This window comes from Xenopus laevis, chromosome 9_10S (genome assembly GCF_017654675.1).
Source record: "Xenopus laevis strain J_2021 chromosome 9_10S, Xenopus_laevis_v10.1, whole genome shotgun sequence".
NCBI lineage: Eukaryota > Metazoa > Chordata > Amphibia > Anura > Pipidae > Xenopus > Xenopus laevis.
The window spans coordinates 82,190,808-82,205,931 of NC_054388.1; the positions used below are offsets into that span (position 1 = coordinate 82,190,808).

Genomic DNA, 15,124 nt, shown 5'->3' on the forward strand with positions numbered 1-15,124 from the left:
ACTGGTTTCTGTGCTGCCATATAGTAATTATCTGTATTAATTGCTAATCAGCCTCATATTGTGACATTCAAATTCTGTAACTGAGAGGAACACAGAACATCTGCACTGAATCAGCAGAGAAGAAGACCGGGAGCTTCTGGGGCATCTTTGGAGGCACAGATCATAATTGTTGTTGCCTTGGGCTAGTAAAGAAGCACAAGCATAATGTACAACATTCCTAATCTACGTCTTTAATTAAGCTTTAGTTCTCCTTTAAATCTAGCTGAAATCTCTACCAACAGGCGTTCGTGCCCATGTAGTGCTATCCCTGGTAATTTCTTTAGTGCAATAAATTTTGTGTTTGCTCACTTTCTGAAAAGCCATTCAACCCTCTCTTGAAACCAGTACAACTGATTTAGGGCAAGAATGTCACAATATCCTGTGCCAGCCACTTAAAATTTAATTGAGGTGAGTCATGTGTACCTTTATGGAGTCGGTCTTCAACCTCTGAAAAGAATGTCATTTCAAACAGCAGTGAGCATGGTGTAATGGAGGACAGGTCACGTTAAAAAAACAATTTGTTTGTTATGATGTAATAAGAGAAAGTTGAGCAGTCTTTCTGAGCTAAATAATAGACCCTCCAGCTGTTAACACAGCTCTAAAATCAATCAGTTTTGTCATATATATATATGTGATATGATTGTACCACAGTGTCTGTGCCTCTGTGCATATGGGTTGTACTGTTGTTAAATGAAATGTATCCACCATTTAAAAAAAAAAAAAAATTGTTGGCATAAAGTTTGCCACATTCAGGGCCAGAACCAGGGATAGGCAGAGGAAACACCTACCTAGGGTGAAATAAAAGGGGTTCGCTGGGCAGGTACCTGTTAAAGTGTTTTGTGCCTACCCTAGTACATATTTGCTCCCCTCTGCCACTCTACTCTCCCCTCTGTCCCTCTCCCTCCCTTCTGTCACTCTCCTTTCCCTCTCCTCTGTCACTCTCTCCTCCCTCACCTCCTCTCTTCCCTGTTCTCCCCTCTACCACGGTGCATGCACAATCATGTGCTCACGGGGGGCGTGGTGGCCGGCCAGGTTCTCTAGGGCGCGGGGCGCCTGGTCAACTTGGCCCGGCCCTGGACACATTTGAATTGCCAGCTGATACTCCTGCATTAGGGAGAGAAAGTAACCGACGAACCAATATGGAGCAGGCACTCAAGAAGGCAAAACTTCCACCAGGCAAATGTTCAAAAGTGAAAAAGCCTGACGCGTTTTGTGTTCCAAACACTTAATCAAACACTTGATTAAGTGTTTGGAACACGAAACGTGTCAGGCTGTTTGACACAATACATTTTTTCCACTATTGAACATTTGCCTGGTGGAAGTTTTGCCTTCTTGAGTGCCTGCTCCATATTGGTTCGTCGGTTTGTCGGCCCCCCTGTGCTGAAGGCTCACGCGCCACGATCCCCGGCCGTTTCCGGGTGTACAGAGGGGGGCCCGGCAGCGCGTCCCGCTCCAGGGCCCGCCCCCCTCTAGTTACGTCACTGAGAAACAGAGTTTTAAAAAAATCAAATAGTTATGTTGTAAATTGGTTGATTAAAATGAGGTGGGCTGAGGGACTGCTTTCGTCAAATGTTAACGCAGATGAAAGATCCCCCCTCTGTCGTGACTGGCTCTGGGCAAATGTCCCTTTTGCTCATTTATGTAAAGAGACCTGCTTTGATGCCTTATACACCAGAAGATCTAATCAGAAGAGATGGCATCCCTTTAGAAGAAGAGGGGTTTCTTTAGGTGTGAAGGGGTAAAAGCTGTTAAATTGTGGAATACTTTATACTGACTGATACAATAAATTCAAAAAAAGGATTGGCTGCATGTTTAGCAAATAAGAAAATACATGCTCAATGATATTATACTCTCATTACACCGGTGAGTGTACAAGTCCATTTTACCACTGCCTATCTTGTAGTTAGGAATTAATCTCTTCCCTTCCAAGGGAGATTTTTAGAGTTTTTTTCACCTTATTTTAGATAAGATAAGGATTTACCTGGGCAAAAGAACCTGATGGAAGTTTGTATGTAACCTCTGTTATGTAAAATACCTACTTTACGGCTAAGCCCCTTGCATGAACATATTTACACTGGCTCCAGTGTTGACCATACTGTATAGTTAATAAAAACCATATTGCATTTATATTGCAAAATCTAATATTTGCAAAAGAACTACATCAACTGCACAATATCTTTCTAAAAACAGGTGTTTGATGTGCAGTGAGTAGTTTAACCGCACCACCTACAATGAAAGTAAAAGTCACATCCGACAGAGCATTTCATCAAACTTTTATTGAAAACCAATAAAAAAAAGTGGGGCATATAGAACTCTGTTTTCAAAAAAAACTGGGACACACTGTAAAATGTAACTAAAATGAGTATGGCATATTATCAAATGTTGAATTTTTGTTTTCTGAAAAACATACTTATGAATTTGATTCCAGCAACATGTTGGCACAGGGGCAACAAAAGGCTGGGAAAGTTGTCTCCCAGGGAGGTGTATGTCAAGTAAAGATGGGGAGGTATACGCCACTCTCTGAAACACTTTCACCAAATATTGCAATGATCTAAGAATAATGTTCCTCAGCATAAAATTGCAAAGAATTTAGAGATTTCATCATCTACTGTACATAGTATCATTAAGATTAAAATCATAGAAATCTCTGTATAAACATGATCCAGGGGCACTGCTACCGTATCTAGGAACAAGCAAAGTGGAAAACCGTTCTGCAGTTTGATGAATATAAATTTGAGGTTCTTTTTGGAAATCATAGAGGTTGGGTTATCCTGGCTAAAGAAGAAAAGGGCCACCCAGCTTGTTATCAAGTTCAAAAGCCAGCATCTGTAATGGCATGGGGAGCTTGCACATCTGGGAAAGCACCATTAAATGAACGCTATATGTTGCATACAGGTTTTGAAGTTACATACAGTATGCTGCCATCCAATCAGCTCCATAGAAAAAGAGACCAGCTGCTAAACTGAGCTCTCTGCAGTCCAGGCTACTCACCTATTAAAAACATTTAGTTTATTGTGAAATAAAAAGTAAGGCAAACTGTTGAGCAGTTGAAATCCTATATCAGGCAAGAATGTTTCCAAATGGTTACAGAGCACCAAATGTGCATACATTTATCACAATAACATTGCTCAGTTTCAACATCTGATATGTTGTTTTTGTACTACAGTATAGTAGGCTTCAAATAATTTTCAAATCCTTGCATTCTGTTTGTATTTATATTTTACACAGTGTGTCAACTTTAACCAAACATGTGCTTTACTTTAGGGAAGTGATCCCCAACCAGTGTCTCGTGAGCAACATGTTGCTTTCTAATCCCTTGGCTGTTACTCCCAGTGGCCTCAAAGAAGGGGCTTATTTTTCAATTCCTGGTTTGAAGGAGAGCTTAAGTTGCATAAAAACCATGTGTACTGCCAAACAGAACCTCCTGTAGGCTGCCAGTCCACATGGTGGGCTACCAACAGCCATGTAGGGTCCATATTTGGCACCCACAGTAACTGTTTTCATGTTTATATGGCTCTCCAACTTTTTTTTACATTTGAATGTGGCTCATGAGTAAAAACAGGTCTGTTTTCCCCTTATGCCAGATTTTTTTAAATCTGTGACAGCCTTAGAGAACCAGTCAACCCCAGCTAAAACATTGCTTTCAATATCAAATAAAATCCTTAAAAGCAAGTTATATTTTGTATTTTTTGTAATCAGTGAAAGCTTTATAGTGTCCGGTTTCTATGGCTTCTGTGTTCTCGTTTCACATCGTTTTTTCCTCGGATTCATGCATCTTATGCAATTTTTTGACAAACTCATGTGTGGCTTATGTCCCAGCTCCCGTTGAGCTCATTTTATCCAGAATTAGTCTACAACTGACCATTTATAACAAAAAGATTGCATAAGAAATCATTTGGCTATGAGCACACAGGAGTCAGGGCTATATGGAAAGCATTCTAATATGAAAAGTTCTGACAATCACAAATATAACTTTATTGACTTGAATTTCTTAAATCCATATTTTTTCTAAATTTAGCATAAATTATACAGATGTTTCCCAAGTGTTTTGTATGCATAGCAGTAATACATAATATGTCCCATAGCAACAAATGAGACTGAGATTAGCACAAGCAGACCAAATGATTCTGGATTTGGAGCGATGATTACCATTACAAAATGGAGCATGTCCAGAAGGCAGTTCATAGAATCCTGAACACCATTTATAATGCCTCTCTCTGACTCCTTTGCATTCTCTTGAATCAATTGGGTGACTGTTAAATCAAAAGACCAGAGACCTGCAGAATAAAATAATTAAAGTAAAGTTTGTGCAATGTTAAATCTTTTAAAGAGAGACAAACTGAAAAATCTTCAGGGTTCTTCTTTTAGTGTTCTTTCAGACTACCATGTTTGATGGGAGAGTAATTGAGCTAGAACATGCATGCATGACTAATCAGCAGTTAATGTAGATAGATAATGAATGGCTGCTTTGCACTTGGATTACAAGGTGTTTGTTCCTGAACAGCTAAGTAGCAGACCAGGGGTGATTCTGTGCCCCTTGCCTCCTAGCTCCCCAGCACCAGTGGCATAACTATAGTGGAAGCTTCTACTATAGCCAATGAGAACCCCCCCCTTCCCCAGCCGCTTTCTTACCTGCGGGGGGGAAGCAGAGCACGTTGGCATGGGGCGCATAGTGGGAGGAGTCTGGGTGGGAAGTGAGCAGCATCTGGGCAGGGAGTGGGCAGGAAGTGGGTGGAGGTGGGAAGTGGGCAGGAGGGTAGAGATTGGAGTGTGCTGAGCCCCTCTGAAGATTTTTTTGCAGGGGGGCCAGTGCATTCTAGTTACACTAATGCCCAGCGCTTACCATTCTTGTGCAGGAGTGGGTTTGGGTTGGCTGCATTGCTAGTGCCGAAAGCACAATTTGCACTAGAAAAGGCAAATATCCGATTTAATAGCGGAAATTTGGCTCTTAAAGTTGCCAGGAGCGCCATTTTGCATAGACTGCCGCTAAAAAAACACTGGTCTAAATATTGGGAGTTGTATTCTACTAATATACTGCTTTCTGTTGAGAAATCTAAACAACAGGGAGAGAACTGTGAGGTATAGCATGCCCAGTAGTTCTACCACTCTCAGAGCTCAGAAAAACAAGATATGAGTGGTACACAATTGCTGATATCTAAAAAAACGTCAACAAAGGCATCATGTAAATTGGAAAAGAACATAAAGCATGTTACACTTATATGGTCCAAATAATGTATAATTGTTGTGGGCTGCACAAAAAAGATATCATAAAAAAAGGTCCTCAACAGAAAGATGAGCCAGTCTATAACATACTTGAAGTTACCTGAAAGGTGAACATCCCCATTAAGCCTTTGTTTAAATAAAGCAAAAATGGGATACAATGGCAATTAATGTTGTTATGACATGACTTGTAGACAAGGGCAAGAAAATACTCTTGTTAAAACATACCTACCAGCTCTTGCAGCAATGACACCAGTGAACAGCAGGATTACTGAGGAGAAATCTTCTTTTCTGGAATTAAATGCTGGGCCTGTATTTAATACTGAAGATGCATTGGAAGAGTTTTCTGTTAAATTTGCTTCCAGCCGTACATATGGTACATATGTAGAAATGGAAGATTCTTCAATCATTTCATTGTTGCTTACATTTGTATATGAAGTACTTAACAGATCAAATGAACCTCCAGGCATAAAAACAGATACTACACATAATGTTAAGCTAAAGAGTTGTCCAATCCCAGAGATACCACCTGTCTGGATTAAACCACATCTCTTCTGGAACCACGTGAATGCCAACGTTCCAAGTATGCCTACAATGGCTGATACTCCAATGAGAATACTAAGCACAGAGCTGCTCAGACCTTTTGTGTAGGCGTAGCCAACAGTAATTGAGTCAAATCCCAAAACAGTCATATAAAGAAATGAAAGAGCCAGGCCAGCAAGAAAAAATGGTTGTTTGTAATATAGAATCCATCCATTTTGAAAAGTCTTAAAAGGTCTAGCAAATTTGGAAGCACAACTGGTTCTGTTTGTTTTTTCAGGATATGATATATCTGGAACTTCCTCCATTATAGTACTGTTAGATTCAACTGGTTTTTCATCCTCTGGCATTGATTTAACACCTAGAAAATACAGGCACAAAACATATTTTTAGCAAATCAGCGCACGGATGAGTCGTCCTTTTAGCACCCAACAATTTATAAATGCTACCTTTTAATCTCAGGGTATTTGTTTGTTTTTCCAATGATAATGATAGTGTAAGGTCAAATTATGGATAGTTCCTTGCCTTTCATGATATTTACCTCATTGATCTGGCTAGCATTTCAGTGAATGTTACACAAGAAATAAAAGATCTATTAAATGCAATTTACCAAGATAACGTTTGTAATTTAGTATATATGTTACTTTTGCCCAGAGAAATACTGAATATACATCTATATATATATATATATATATATAGTAACAAAAAAAAACCGCACTCACAGGACTTCAAAAGAAAGCCGCAAAGGCTGTGATTTATTGATCCAACGTTTCGGCTACAACTCTAGCCGTCTTCCTGAGGACGGCTAGAGTTGTAGCCGAAACGTTGGATCAATAAATCACAGCCTTTGCGGCTTTCTTTTGAAGTCCTGTGAGTGCGGTTTTTTTTGTTACTATATTATACTATTTGTTTACCAGCACCTGGGCAGTTACTTACAAGGAAGGTGTGCACCTCTTTGGACTTTCTATATATATATATATATATATATATATATATATATATATATATATTAGGCCTCATATACAAATTCAATTTTACAAATTAAATCCTTCTACAGGTATTGGATCGATTATCCAGAATGCTTGGGACCAGGGGTTTTCCAGATGACAGATCTTTCCTAATTTGGATCTTAATACCTTACTTCTACTAGAAAATCATTTAAGCTTTAAATAAAACCAATGGGCTGGTTTTGCTTACACTTCAGATTAAATATATATCAGTTGGGATCAAGTACAAGGTACTGTTTTATTTACCATTTCTAAAAATTTGGATAATTTGTATAACATGGGAGATGGCCTTTAAGTAATTCAGAGCTTTCGGGATAACGGGTTTTTGGATAACGGATCCCATATCTGTACCGAAATATAGTATGCATTCGAAAAATGTGCACAGTTTTCTACTTAGCTGGGGGCTTAGGTATCAATTAAAATCAACTGTGGATGTGCCTCTAAACATCCATTAGTTTCCACATTCAAATACAGTAATATATTTTACTTATGATTTACTCCCCTTATTAGTAACAAATAAAAACACATACTCTCATATTCCTGTACATTGAATTGTTTCATTTCCAAGTCCTCTCCATGCCGGGGTGTCTTGCTGGCTAACTCCGGAGTCATGTCATACACTTTCCTTAACAGGACGTATTCAGCACAGACTGACATCAGATTCCAACCAGACACAAAACCACAGCCAGTTTCGAGTGAGGCAAAGGTCATTATCTGTCCAACTGCCATAGGTGCCAAAATATTGGTGACTTGATCTATTCTTCGAATAGTAGCATTCATACCTACAAATATAATAAGACATATATTTTTATTACTTCATATGGCAAAAAGCAAATGGGGCACTTGGGTATTTAAATATGTTTAGAAAAATCTTTATAAAATAATCCCTGCCAACTACAGTTAGCATGAACATACACATCCCGTAATGGCAAAAAACATAATATGTAATAACTATATCTGTATGGCCAGCTTAAAGCAAACAATTTAGTTGTAGGAACATCTGAAATTTCAAAAAAAAGGCCCAGAGGCATTAACAGGGGCATCTGCAGGTATGTATTTATAATATATAATAATGTTTCTAAAATGTATTGGTGTATAGTAGGGACAGGGGGTCCCAAAATGTGGAGTTAGTCTCCCTATTGAGGTACAATGTAGTGGACAGGGATCCCATTCAGTTATACATTTATAATGAGATTTGGAAGTAAAATTTTGTTTATTGTCCTGGATATGGCAATCAAAGGAAACCAGTTAAAGGAAAACTATACCCCCAAAATAAATACTTAAGCAACAGATATTTTATATCATATTAAGTGGCATATTAAAGAATCTTACCAAACTGGAATATATATTTAAGTAATTATTGCCCTTTTACATCTCTTGTCTTGAACCACCATTGTGTGATGGTCTGTGTGCTGTCTCAGAGATCACCTGACCAGAAATACTACAACTCTAATTGTAACAATAAGAAGTGGAAGCAAAAGACAGAATTGTTAATTGGCTCATGTGACCTAACAAGTATGGTTTGTTTGTATTTTTTTTGTGCACAGTGAATCCTACGATCCCAGGAGGTGGCCCTTATTTTTTTAAATGGCAATTTTCTATTTATGATTACCCAATGGCACATACTACTAAAAAAGTATATTATTTTATTTTACACATGAGCGGTTTTATGCAATATTGTTGTACATTGCATTGTTTACATTGTTTGGGGGGATATAGTTTTCCTTTAAACGGGTGGTTCACCTTTAAGTTAACAATGAGAATGGATAATTCTAACTATTTAACTGGACTTCGTTTTTCTTTCTTATAGTTTTTGAATTATTTGCCTTCTTCTTTTCCAGCTTTAAAATGGGAGTCACTGACCCCATTTAAAAGCAAATGCTCTGTAAGGCTATACGTGTATTGTCATTGCTACTTTTTCATATTCCAGTCTGTTTAAAAATCAATGCATGGTTGCTAGCATCATTTGGGCTATAGCATCCAGATTGCTAAAATTGCAAACCGGAGAGCTGCTGAATGAAAAGCTAAATAACTCATAAAAAACACAAATAGTAATAATAAATGAAAACCAACTGCAAAATGTCTCAAAAAATGACTCTCCACATCATACAAAAAGTTATCGAAAATTTTAATTTGTTTTCATGTATCTGTAACATTATTATTAGCTAAAGCTGGCCATAGACGCAAAGATCCGATCGTACGAATCGTGGATTCGTACGATTTTCGGACCGTGTGTGGAGAGTCCCGACATTTTTCGTCCGTCGGAGATCGGTCGTTTGGTCGATCGGACAGGTTAGAAAATTTCTGTCGCCTGCCGATAATATCTCTGCGTGTATTGCCGATCGTACGATTTTCAGTGGGAGACTGTCACTAGTGTTGTCAGACATAAGTATCGTACGATTGCTGTCAGGGGCAGAACATTGGGTGATCTGTTCTTATTTGATCGGAATGGTAAGGACTTTGATCTGAATGGTTAGTGGCGGGTCGGGAGATGGGAAAGTCCGATCGTACGTTGATTCGTACGATCGGATCTTTGCGTCTATGGCCAGCTTTAGGGGGGCTGATCAAATATTGGACATGGGGGGGGCATATTAATGGTGCACTGTGTTTACTCTGTGTATCTTATATAAAGAAGAAGGCCATATACTGAAAGTTTGTGAGCACAAGTGTGACATTTTATTAGTGGCAGCTTCCCTTCATGTTGCACAGAACACACAATCACACAGTAAACAGTTTAAAGTACATGGTTATATGAGGCGGATGTCTTAGCTACTTAGAACATCATGCAAAAGACACAAGACTGGCTTGCAGGTCCGGACTGAGAATTAAAATAGGCCCTGGCATTTCAGGTACACAGAGGCCCAATCAGCCCACATAGAGGCCCAAACAGCTCCCACCAGCCCACTAAATACTGACTTTCTATGGGACCTTATAGCACCCCCTCTGGAATTTGCCAGAACCCACAGATTGCCAGTCCTGGCCTGCTGGCTTGTACCATTTAAGTATATGATAACAAAAGGGGTAAGATACAGTACTGTAATCATTATAATTAGGGATGCACTGAATCCACAATTTTGGATTCGGCCGAACCCCTGAATCCTTTGCGAAAGATTCGGCCAATACCAAATCCAAATCCTAATTTGCATATGCAAATTAGGGGTGAGAAGGGGAAAACATTTTTTACTTCCTTGTTTTGTGACAAAAAGTCACCCGATTTCCCTCCCTGACTCTATGCAAATTAGGATTCGGATTTGGTTCGGCCGGGCAGAAGGATTCCTGGAATCCAGTAATCCTGGATTTGGTGCATCTCTAATTCTAATTGATCTAATAAGCAAAAATTAGGGTCATTGCTGGGAACTTCATGTGCTTACCTGCTAGGGTGCACTTATCACCACCTGCTACCACAACTATCCAGTCTCTTTCAATGATGATGCCAGTAGCAGTACTTCCAATGTTTGCAATGCTTGCAATAATGATCACCAAGATGTAGCAAACTGTCTAGGAAATGTATAAAAGTGTCGTTAGAATTGCAAATAGCAGCAGCAGGAGCTTTCACATATCATAAACGTTAATCTAAAATGCAAATATGCCATGCCAAATTACAACTGGCAATGTATCATCAAACCTGATATAAACAGAGATATACAGTACATTGAGACTACATTGATGAAATACCTGTACTAGAAAACTATAACAGTGAAGTTTCGAAAAATTAAGTGTAAATGATTTTATTAAATGCCATTAATAATGTTACAATTATTTTGAGCCTGTGAATACTGACGCAAAGAAGAACAATATACTCACCAAGGCCCAGTTGTGTTGTGTTGCTAATTGAACCTTGTATCTAAAAACCATCATCAGGATGATCCCACAGAATATGACAGAGACATTCTGTACAAGCAATGATGTCCTGGCCGCTATTGGATTGCAAGAGATTGTGTGAAGCACGTGTACTGTATTCAAAGAAAAAGTGCAATCTTCAATTATGAAGTCATTACCTTTTAGTCTTTTATTATTGTCCACCCAGTCTCCAATGACAGCTCCCAGTAGAAGGACAGAGCCAGAAACCACCAACCCATAGACTGCAGTCAGCAACAAGCTGTGACCATAAAGTTCAATCAAAAAGACTGATACCGCAAAATGCCACATCCGGTCTCCCTAGATGCAGACATACTATGTCAATATTTTTTTCTATACATAACAAAGAAAGCCATTTTTAAAAACAAATACTTATTGCTGACAGCTAAATAAAAACTTTACAACACTTTTTTTTCTGCATCCACACAGAATGTTGCTAAATGTATGGATTTGATATATTAGACTCCTTAGCCAAATTTGGATGTTGGTGTTGATTTGGAATCATATGTCCTTTTTCTTGTTTTCTCCAACATCAATTTCTAATAAGTACAGGTATGGGACCTGTTATCCAGAATGCTCGGGACCTGGGGTTTTCTGGATAACGGATCTTTCCGTAATTTGGGTCTTCATGCCTTAAGTCTACTAGAAATTCATGTAAACATGAATTGATACAGTATATACAGGTATGGGGCCTGGTATCCAGAATGCTTGGAACCTAGGGTTTTCCAGATAATGGATCTTTCCTTAATTTGGATCTTCATACCTAAAGTCTACTAGAAAATGTAAATATTAAATAAACCCAATAGGCTGGTTTCAGCGCCGGGCCAACCCAGGCAGGCGCCCTAGGCTGCCTGGCCGGGCATAACGCCCACAGACGCGCATGCGCAGAAATACCAAATGTGCCCATGTGCTAAAGCTAACGCAGTGCGCATGTGCTAAAAAGCACACACACGCCGGATTCATCTGCAAGCGGGGACCGGACTAGGGGGTAGGAGAAGCAGAGAAGGTGCGTGCCTGGCGTCCCCCCAACTTTGCGCCCTAGGCACGTGCCTGCTCTGCCTACCCCTAGTTCCGGCCCTGGCTGGTTTTGCTTCCAATAAGGATGAATTATATCTTGGTTGGGATCAAGTACAAGCTACTGTTTTATTATTACAGAGAAAAAGGAGATAATTTTTAAAAATTTGAATTATTTGGATTCCGTAATTCGGAGGTTTCCGGATAAGGGATCCTATAACTGTATTACATTTATGTGGTATTTAGAACACTTCTTTCAAATGGACACAGTTTAGTCCCTGTCACGAACGGCACCCTAAATCCAGAACCCAAGCTAAGCTCCTTCGCCTCGGCTCTCACTTCTGCCTATAACCGCCACCTTTCACCTTGGGAGGAGCCCTCGGCTAATTGGATGCCGCCAGGTCTTTTTTGAGAGAGGAGCAAAGCTAATGGTTCTGGACGAGCAAAGGGGCACGATCGTCTCACCAGGATACTGGAAGGAAGAACACCACTTGGAACAGGCAGGCCGGGCCAGCACAAGCAGAGAATAGTCAGACAGGCTGGAATAAGGAATGGAGAGCGTAGAATAGTCAGTGCACAGGCAAAAGATCAGATTGGAGAGTTCGGGGTTAACAGGCAGGCAAGGGTCAGGATTGGAGAGGTCAGAGTAGTCAAACAGGCAGGCAAGGGTCAAAACACCAGAAGATCAAACAGAAATCACATTGAATACACCCAGGAACTTTAACAAATAGAACCTAACAACGGGTAATGTGGTGATACCTGAATTCCCCTTTTATACTATTTGAATTTCTCGCCAGGGGTGATGAGGTCATAATACCGGCGCATAAACCTAAAAGCACGCCGGCACGTGCCATAGGAGAAGCGGCACTCGATGGGACAAGATGCACACGGCGGGCACCCCCGCATGCCACAGAACATGCCACTAGAACACCAGAGTGAGTCCTATTCTTTACAGTCCCATATTAGTCTTCTGACGTAATAGAATTTAAGTCCTTGTAACTATGCGACAAAAGAGCTAGAAGACCTGGAAAACTGGCATGTGTTTGAAATACATAACAATTTTTACGATAAAGTTTAAAATGTTACGTTTTACAATTCTTTTGCTGCTCCAAAGGTGTGTGGCCCAGTTTGGGTTTTGCCAATTTAATTAATTTTGTTTTCAATTTATTTTTATTACCTGTCACTTATGTATTCTATTGTATATTATGGAATACAGTATTAAATACAGTGCTGTAGGGGATCTGTAGTACCAATTTGTACCTAATTAATATTAGTCAGTTCCTAGAGTTTATTCAGTATCATTAAAACATAATTCACGTGTGACTACTTTCCCACTGCACCTTTTTGCTCTATGAACCTACATAACAAGGGGCAACCATTCTAGCACAATGGAATCCTGTGTATGGGCCATCACATGCAAGTACAGGTATGGAATCTGTAATCCAGAGGGCTCCGAATTATGGAAAGGCCATCTCCCATAGACTCCATTCCATCCAAATAATCTAGATTAAAAGTATTTCTTCTCTGTAATAATAAAACAGTACCTTATACTTGATCCTAACTAAGATATAATTAATCCTTATCGGAAGCAAAACCAGCCTATTGGGTTTATTTAATATTTACATTTTCTAGTAGACTTTAGGTATGAAGATCCAAATTAAGGAAAGATCCGTTATCTGGAAAACCCCAGGTTCCAAGCATTCTGTATACCAGGCCCCATACCTGTATATACTGTATCAATGGTCTGCATGCATTCTGCTCCTTTTCTCACATGAGCAAGTTGAAACAAACAACAGAGCAATATTCGTATATGGTCAAACCATATCCTCTGACAGTTGCAGATTGGGCCAGCATATGAGAAGCATGCAATCACAAAGTCAGTAAACCAGTTACTATTAAAACTCTCTCTAGCTCTCTAAAGTTAGGATATATCTATAGATGCTAAAAAAATGAAAGCAAATTACCCAGGTGGAAAGAGCATGACTGAGATAAAGAAAAAACGTTGTGGATGTCAGATGCTTCATGATAGATCCTGCAAATGCAATAGAAGAATTATTTAACTATTAGAACATACAACTCACATTTTAAAAGTTTTTGCACATAGTAGTGGAAATCTAAGAAGAGATCTTTTAATATTAACAGACATCTACCAGAAAAAAAATGTTGCCCTTTGAGGCACAAGATAAATAGACATCTGGGAACAGGTCTTTTTTTTTTACATTAATGCTATTTCTGCTTCATTTTTTTTTTGCTTTAGATCATTCATTCTCATTATTATGACATAAGTTATAAAGGATTGAACTGTCAATGATTATCTGGCACCCAACTGCTGCATGAAGAGAGAATGAAAAAGAATGATTAAACTTTTGATTAATCAATGGGATTGAGTAATTATGTGAATGTTTCTTTATGGAGGAATCTTTACATGTAGATTCTGATTTAAATTTGTAAGTTTAAGGATAATACCACATGGGGCTAATTCTCAGCCTTCTTATACACACTAATAACATGTAATTAACATGAACAGATGAATGTATATGAAGCAGACGCAAGCCAAGCCAGCTGAGAGCCCTAGACAACCTGTCCACCTTGCTCCCTCCTCCGTGTAAATGAACAAACATGCACATGGGGGGATTCAATGGTGATGAGCGTCTCTGGGGGGATAAGAGGAGACTAGGGGTAGGCAGCAAAGGTATGTGCCTAGTGACCCCCCCAACCATGCATCCTAGGCATGTAATTCTTCTACCTACTCCAAGTTCCAGCTCTGATATGAAGTAACTTACCAATGCATCCTTCACTGGGTGTTTCACCTTCTGAGAAATCCATGACTGGTACTTTTTTCTCTGTCCAGGCTCAGTCCCTCTCTGCATCTTATTAACAGGCCAGTGTGTCTCACTATAGAGCTGTTTCCTCTTTAGATGAAGTCAGGTAACATGAAACTACACAGGGGATGATTACAATGAATCAGCAGAATTAAGACTGACTGCTTTTCCATGATGGGTGATATTTATTTATTTTTTTACTCTACTTAAATAGTGTTATGTATCTAAACTATACATTATGCGCATGATGCAACTCATCATGAATTGGTGATGAAATGCCCCCTAAAAGTTATTCCTTTTGAGCAGGGATTGGCAAATTTTTTCACCTCGTTTTGCCGAAAAAATGACGCCCATAGACTTGTATGGCGGCATGCGTCAAAAAAAAAAGACATGTCTCAAAACAATTTCACTGCGCGACCAAATTTTTTTGACGCCCATAGACTTTAATGGGCGTCTGCGACATTCTGCCGGCGGCGAATTTTTGCCGAAACGAAATGGGTTAAATTCGCCCATCCCTAAGTGAGGTGTCCAGGATTTTAGACATATGTCAGTTATAGTTTCATTTATATTTATTATAATATGAGAACCACACTTCTTTCCAGTGAATCCATTACAAGCAAGCAA

General features: G+C 39.3%; 1 protein-coding gene across 1 annotated transcript; it reads right to left on the reverse strand.

The window, feature by feature from the left end:
• Nucleotides 1-4,053: 4,053 nt before the first annotated feature.
• On the reverse strand, nucleotides 4,054-14,504 carry LOC108702295 (solute carrier family 40 member 1). The gene is made up of 8 exons (XM_018237772.1): nucleotides 14,462-14,504; nucleotides 13,643-13,710; nucleotides 10,805-10,964; nucleotides 10,611-10,723; nucleotides 10,178-10,304; nucleotides 7,337-7,588; nucleotides 5,492-6,160; nucleotides 4,054-4,316 (listed from the first exon to the last, which is right to left on the reverse strand). The coding sequence occupies exons 1-8, from the start codon at nucleotides 14,502-14,504 to the stop codon at nucleotides 4,054-4,056; spliced, it is 1,695 nt and encodes a 564-aa protein (XP_018093261.1).
• Nucleotides 14,505-15,124: the final 620 nt, after the last annotated feature.

Coding starts and splice junctions, on each gene's coding strand:
- LOC108702295 (XM_018237772.1), bottom strand. CDS start 14,504: ATGGATTTCTCAGAAGGTGAAACACCCAGTGAAGGATGCATTG. Junction 13,711..14,461: donor ACCCAGTGAAGGATGCATTG/GTAAGTTACTTC, acceptor TTGCATTTGCAG/GATCTATCATGAAGCATCTG. Junction 10,724..10,804: donor CAATAATAAAAGACTAAAAG/GTAATGACTTCA, acceptor GCAATCCAATAG/CGGCCAGGACATCATTGCTT.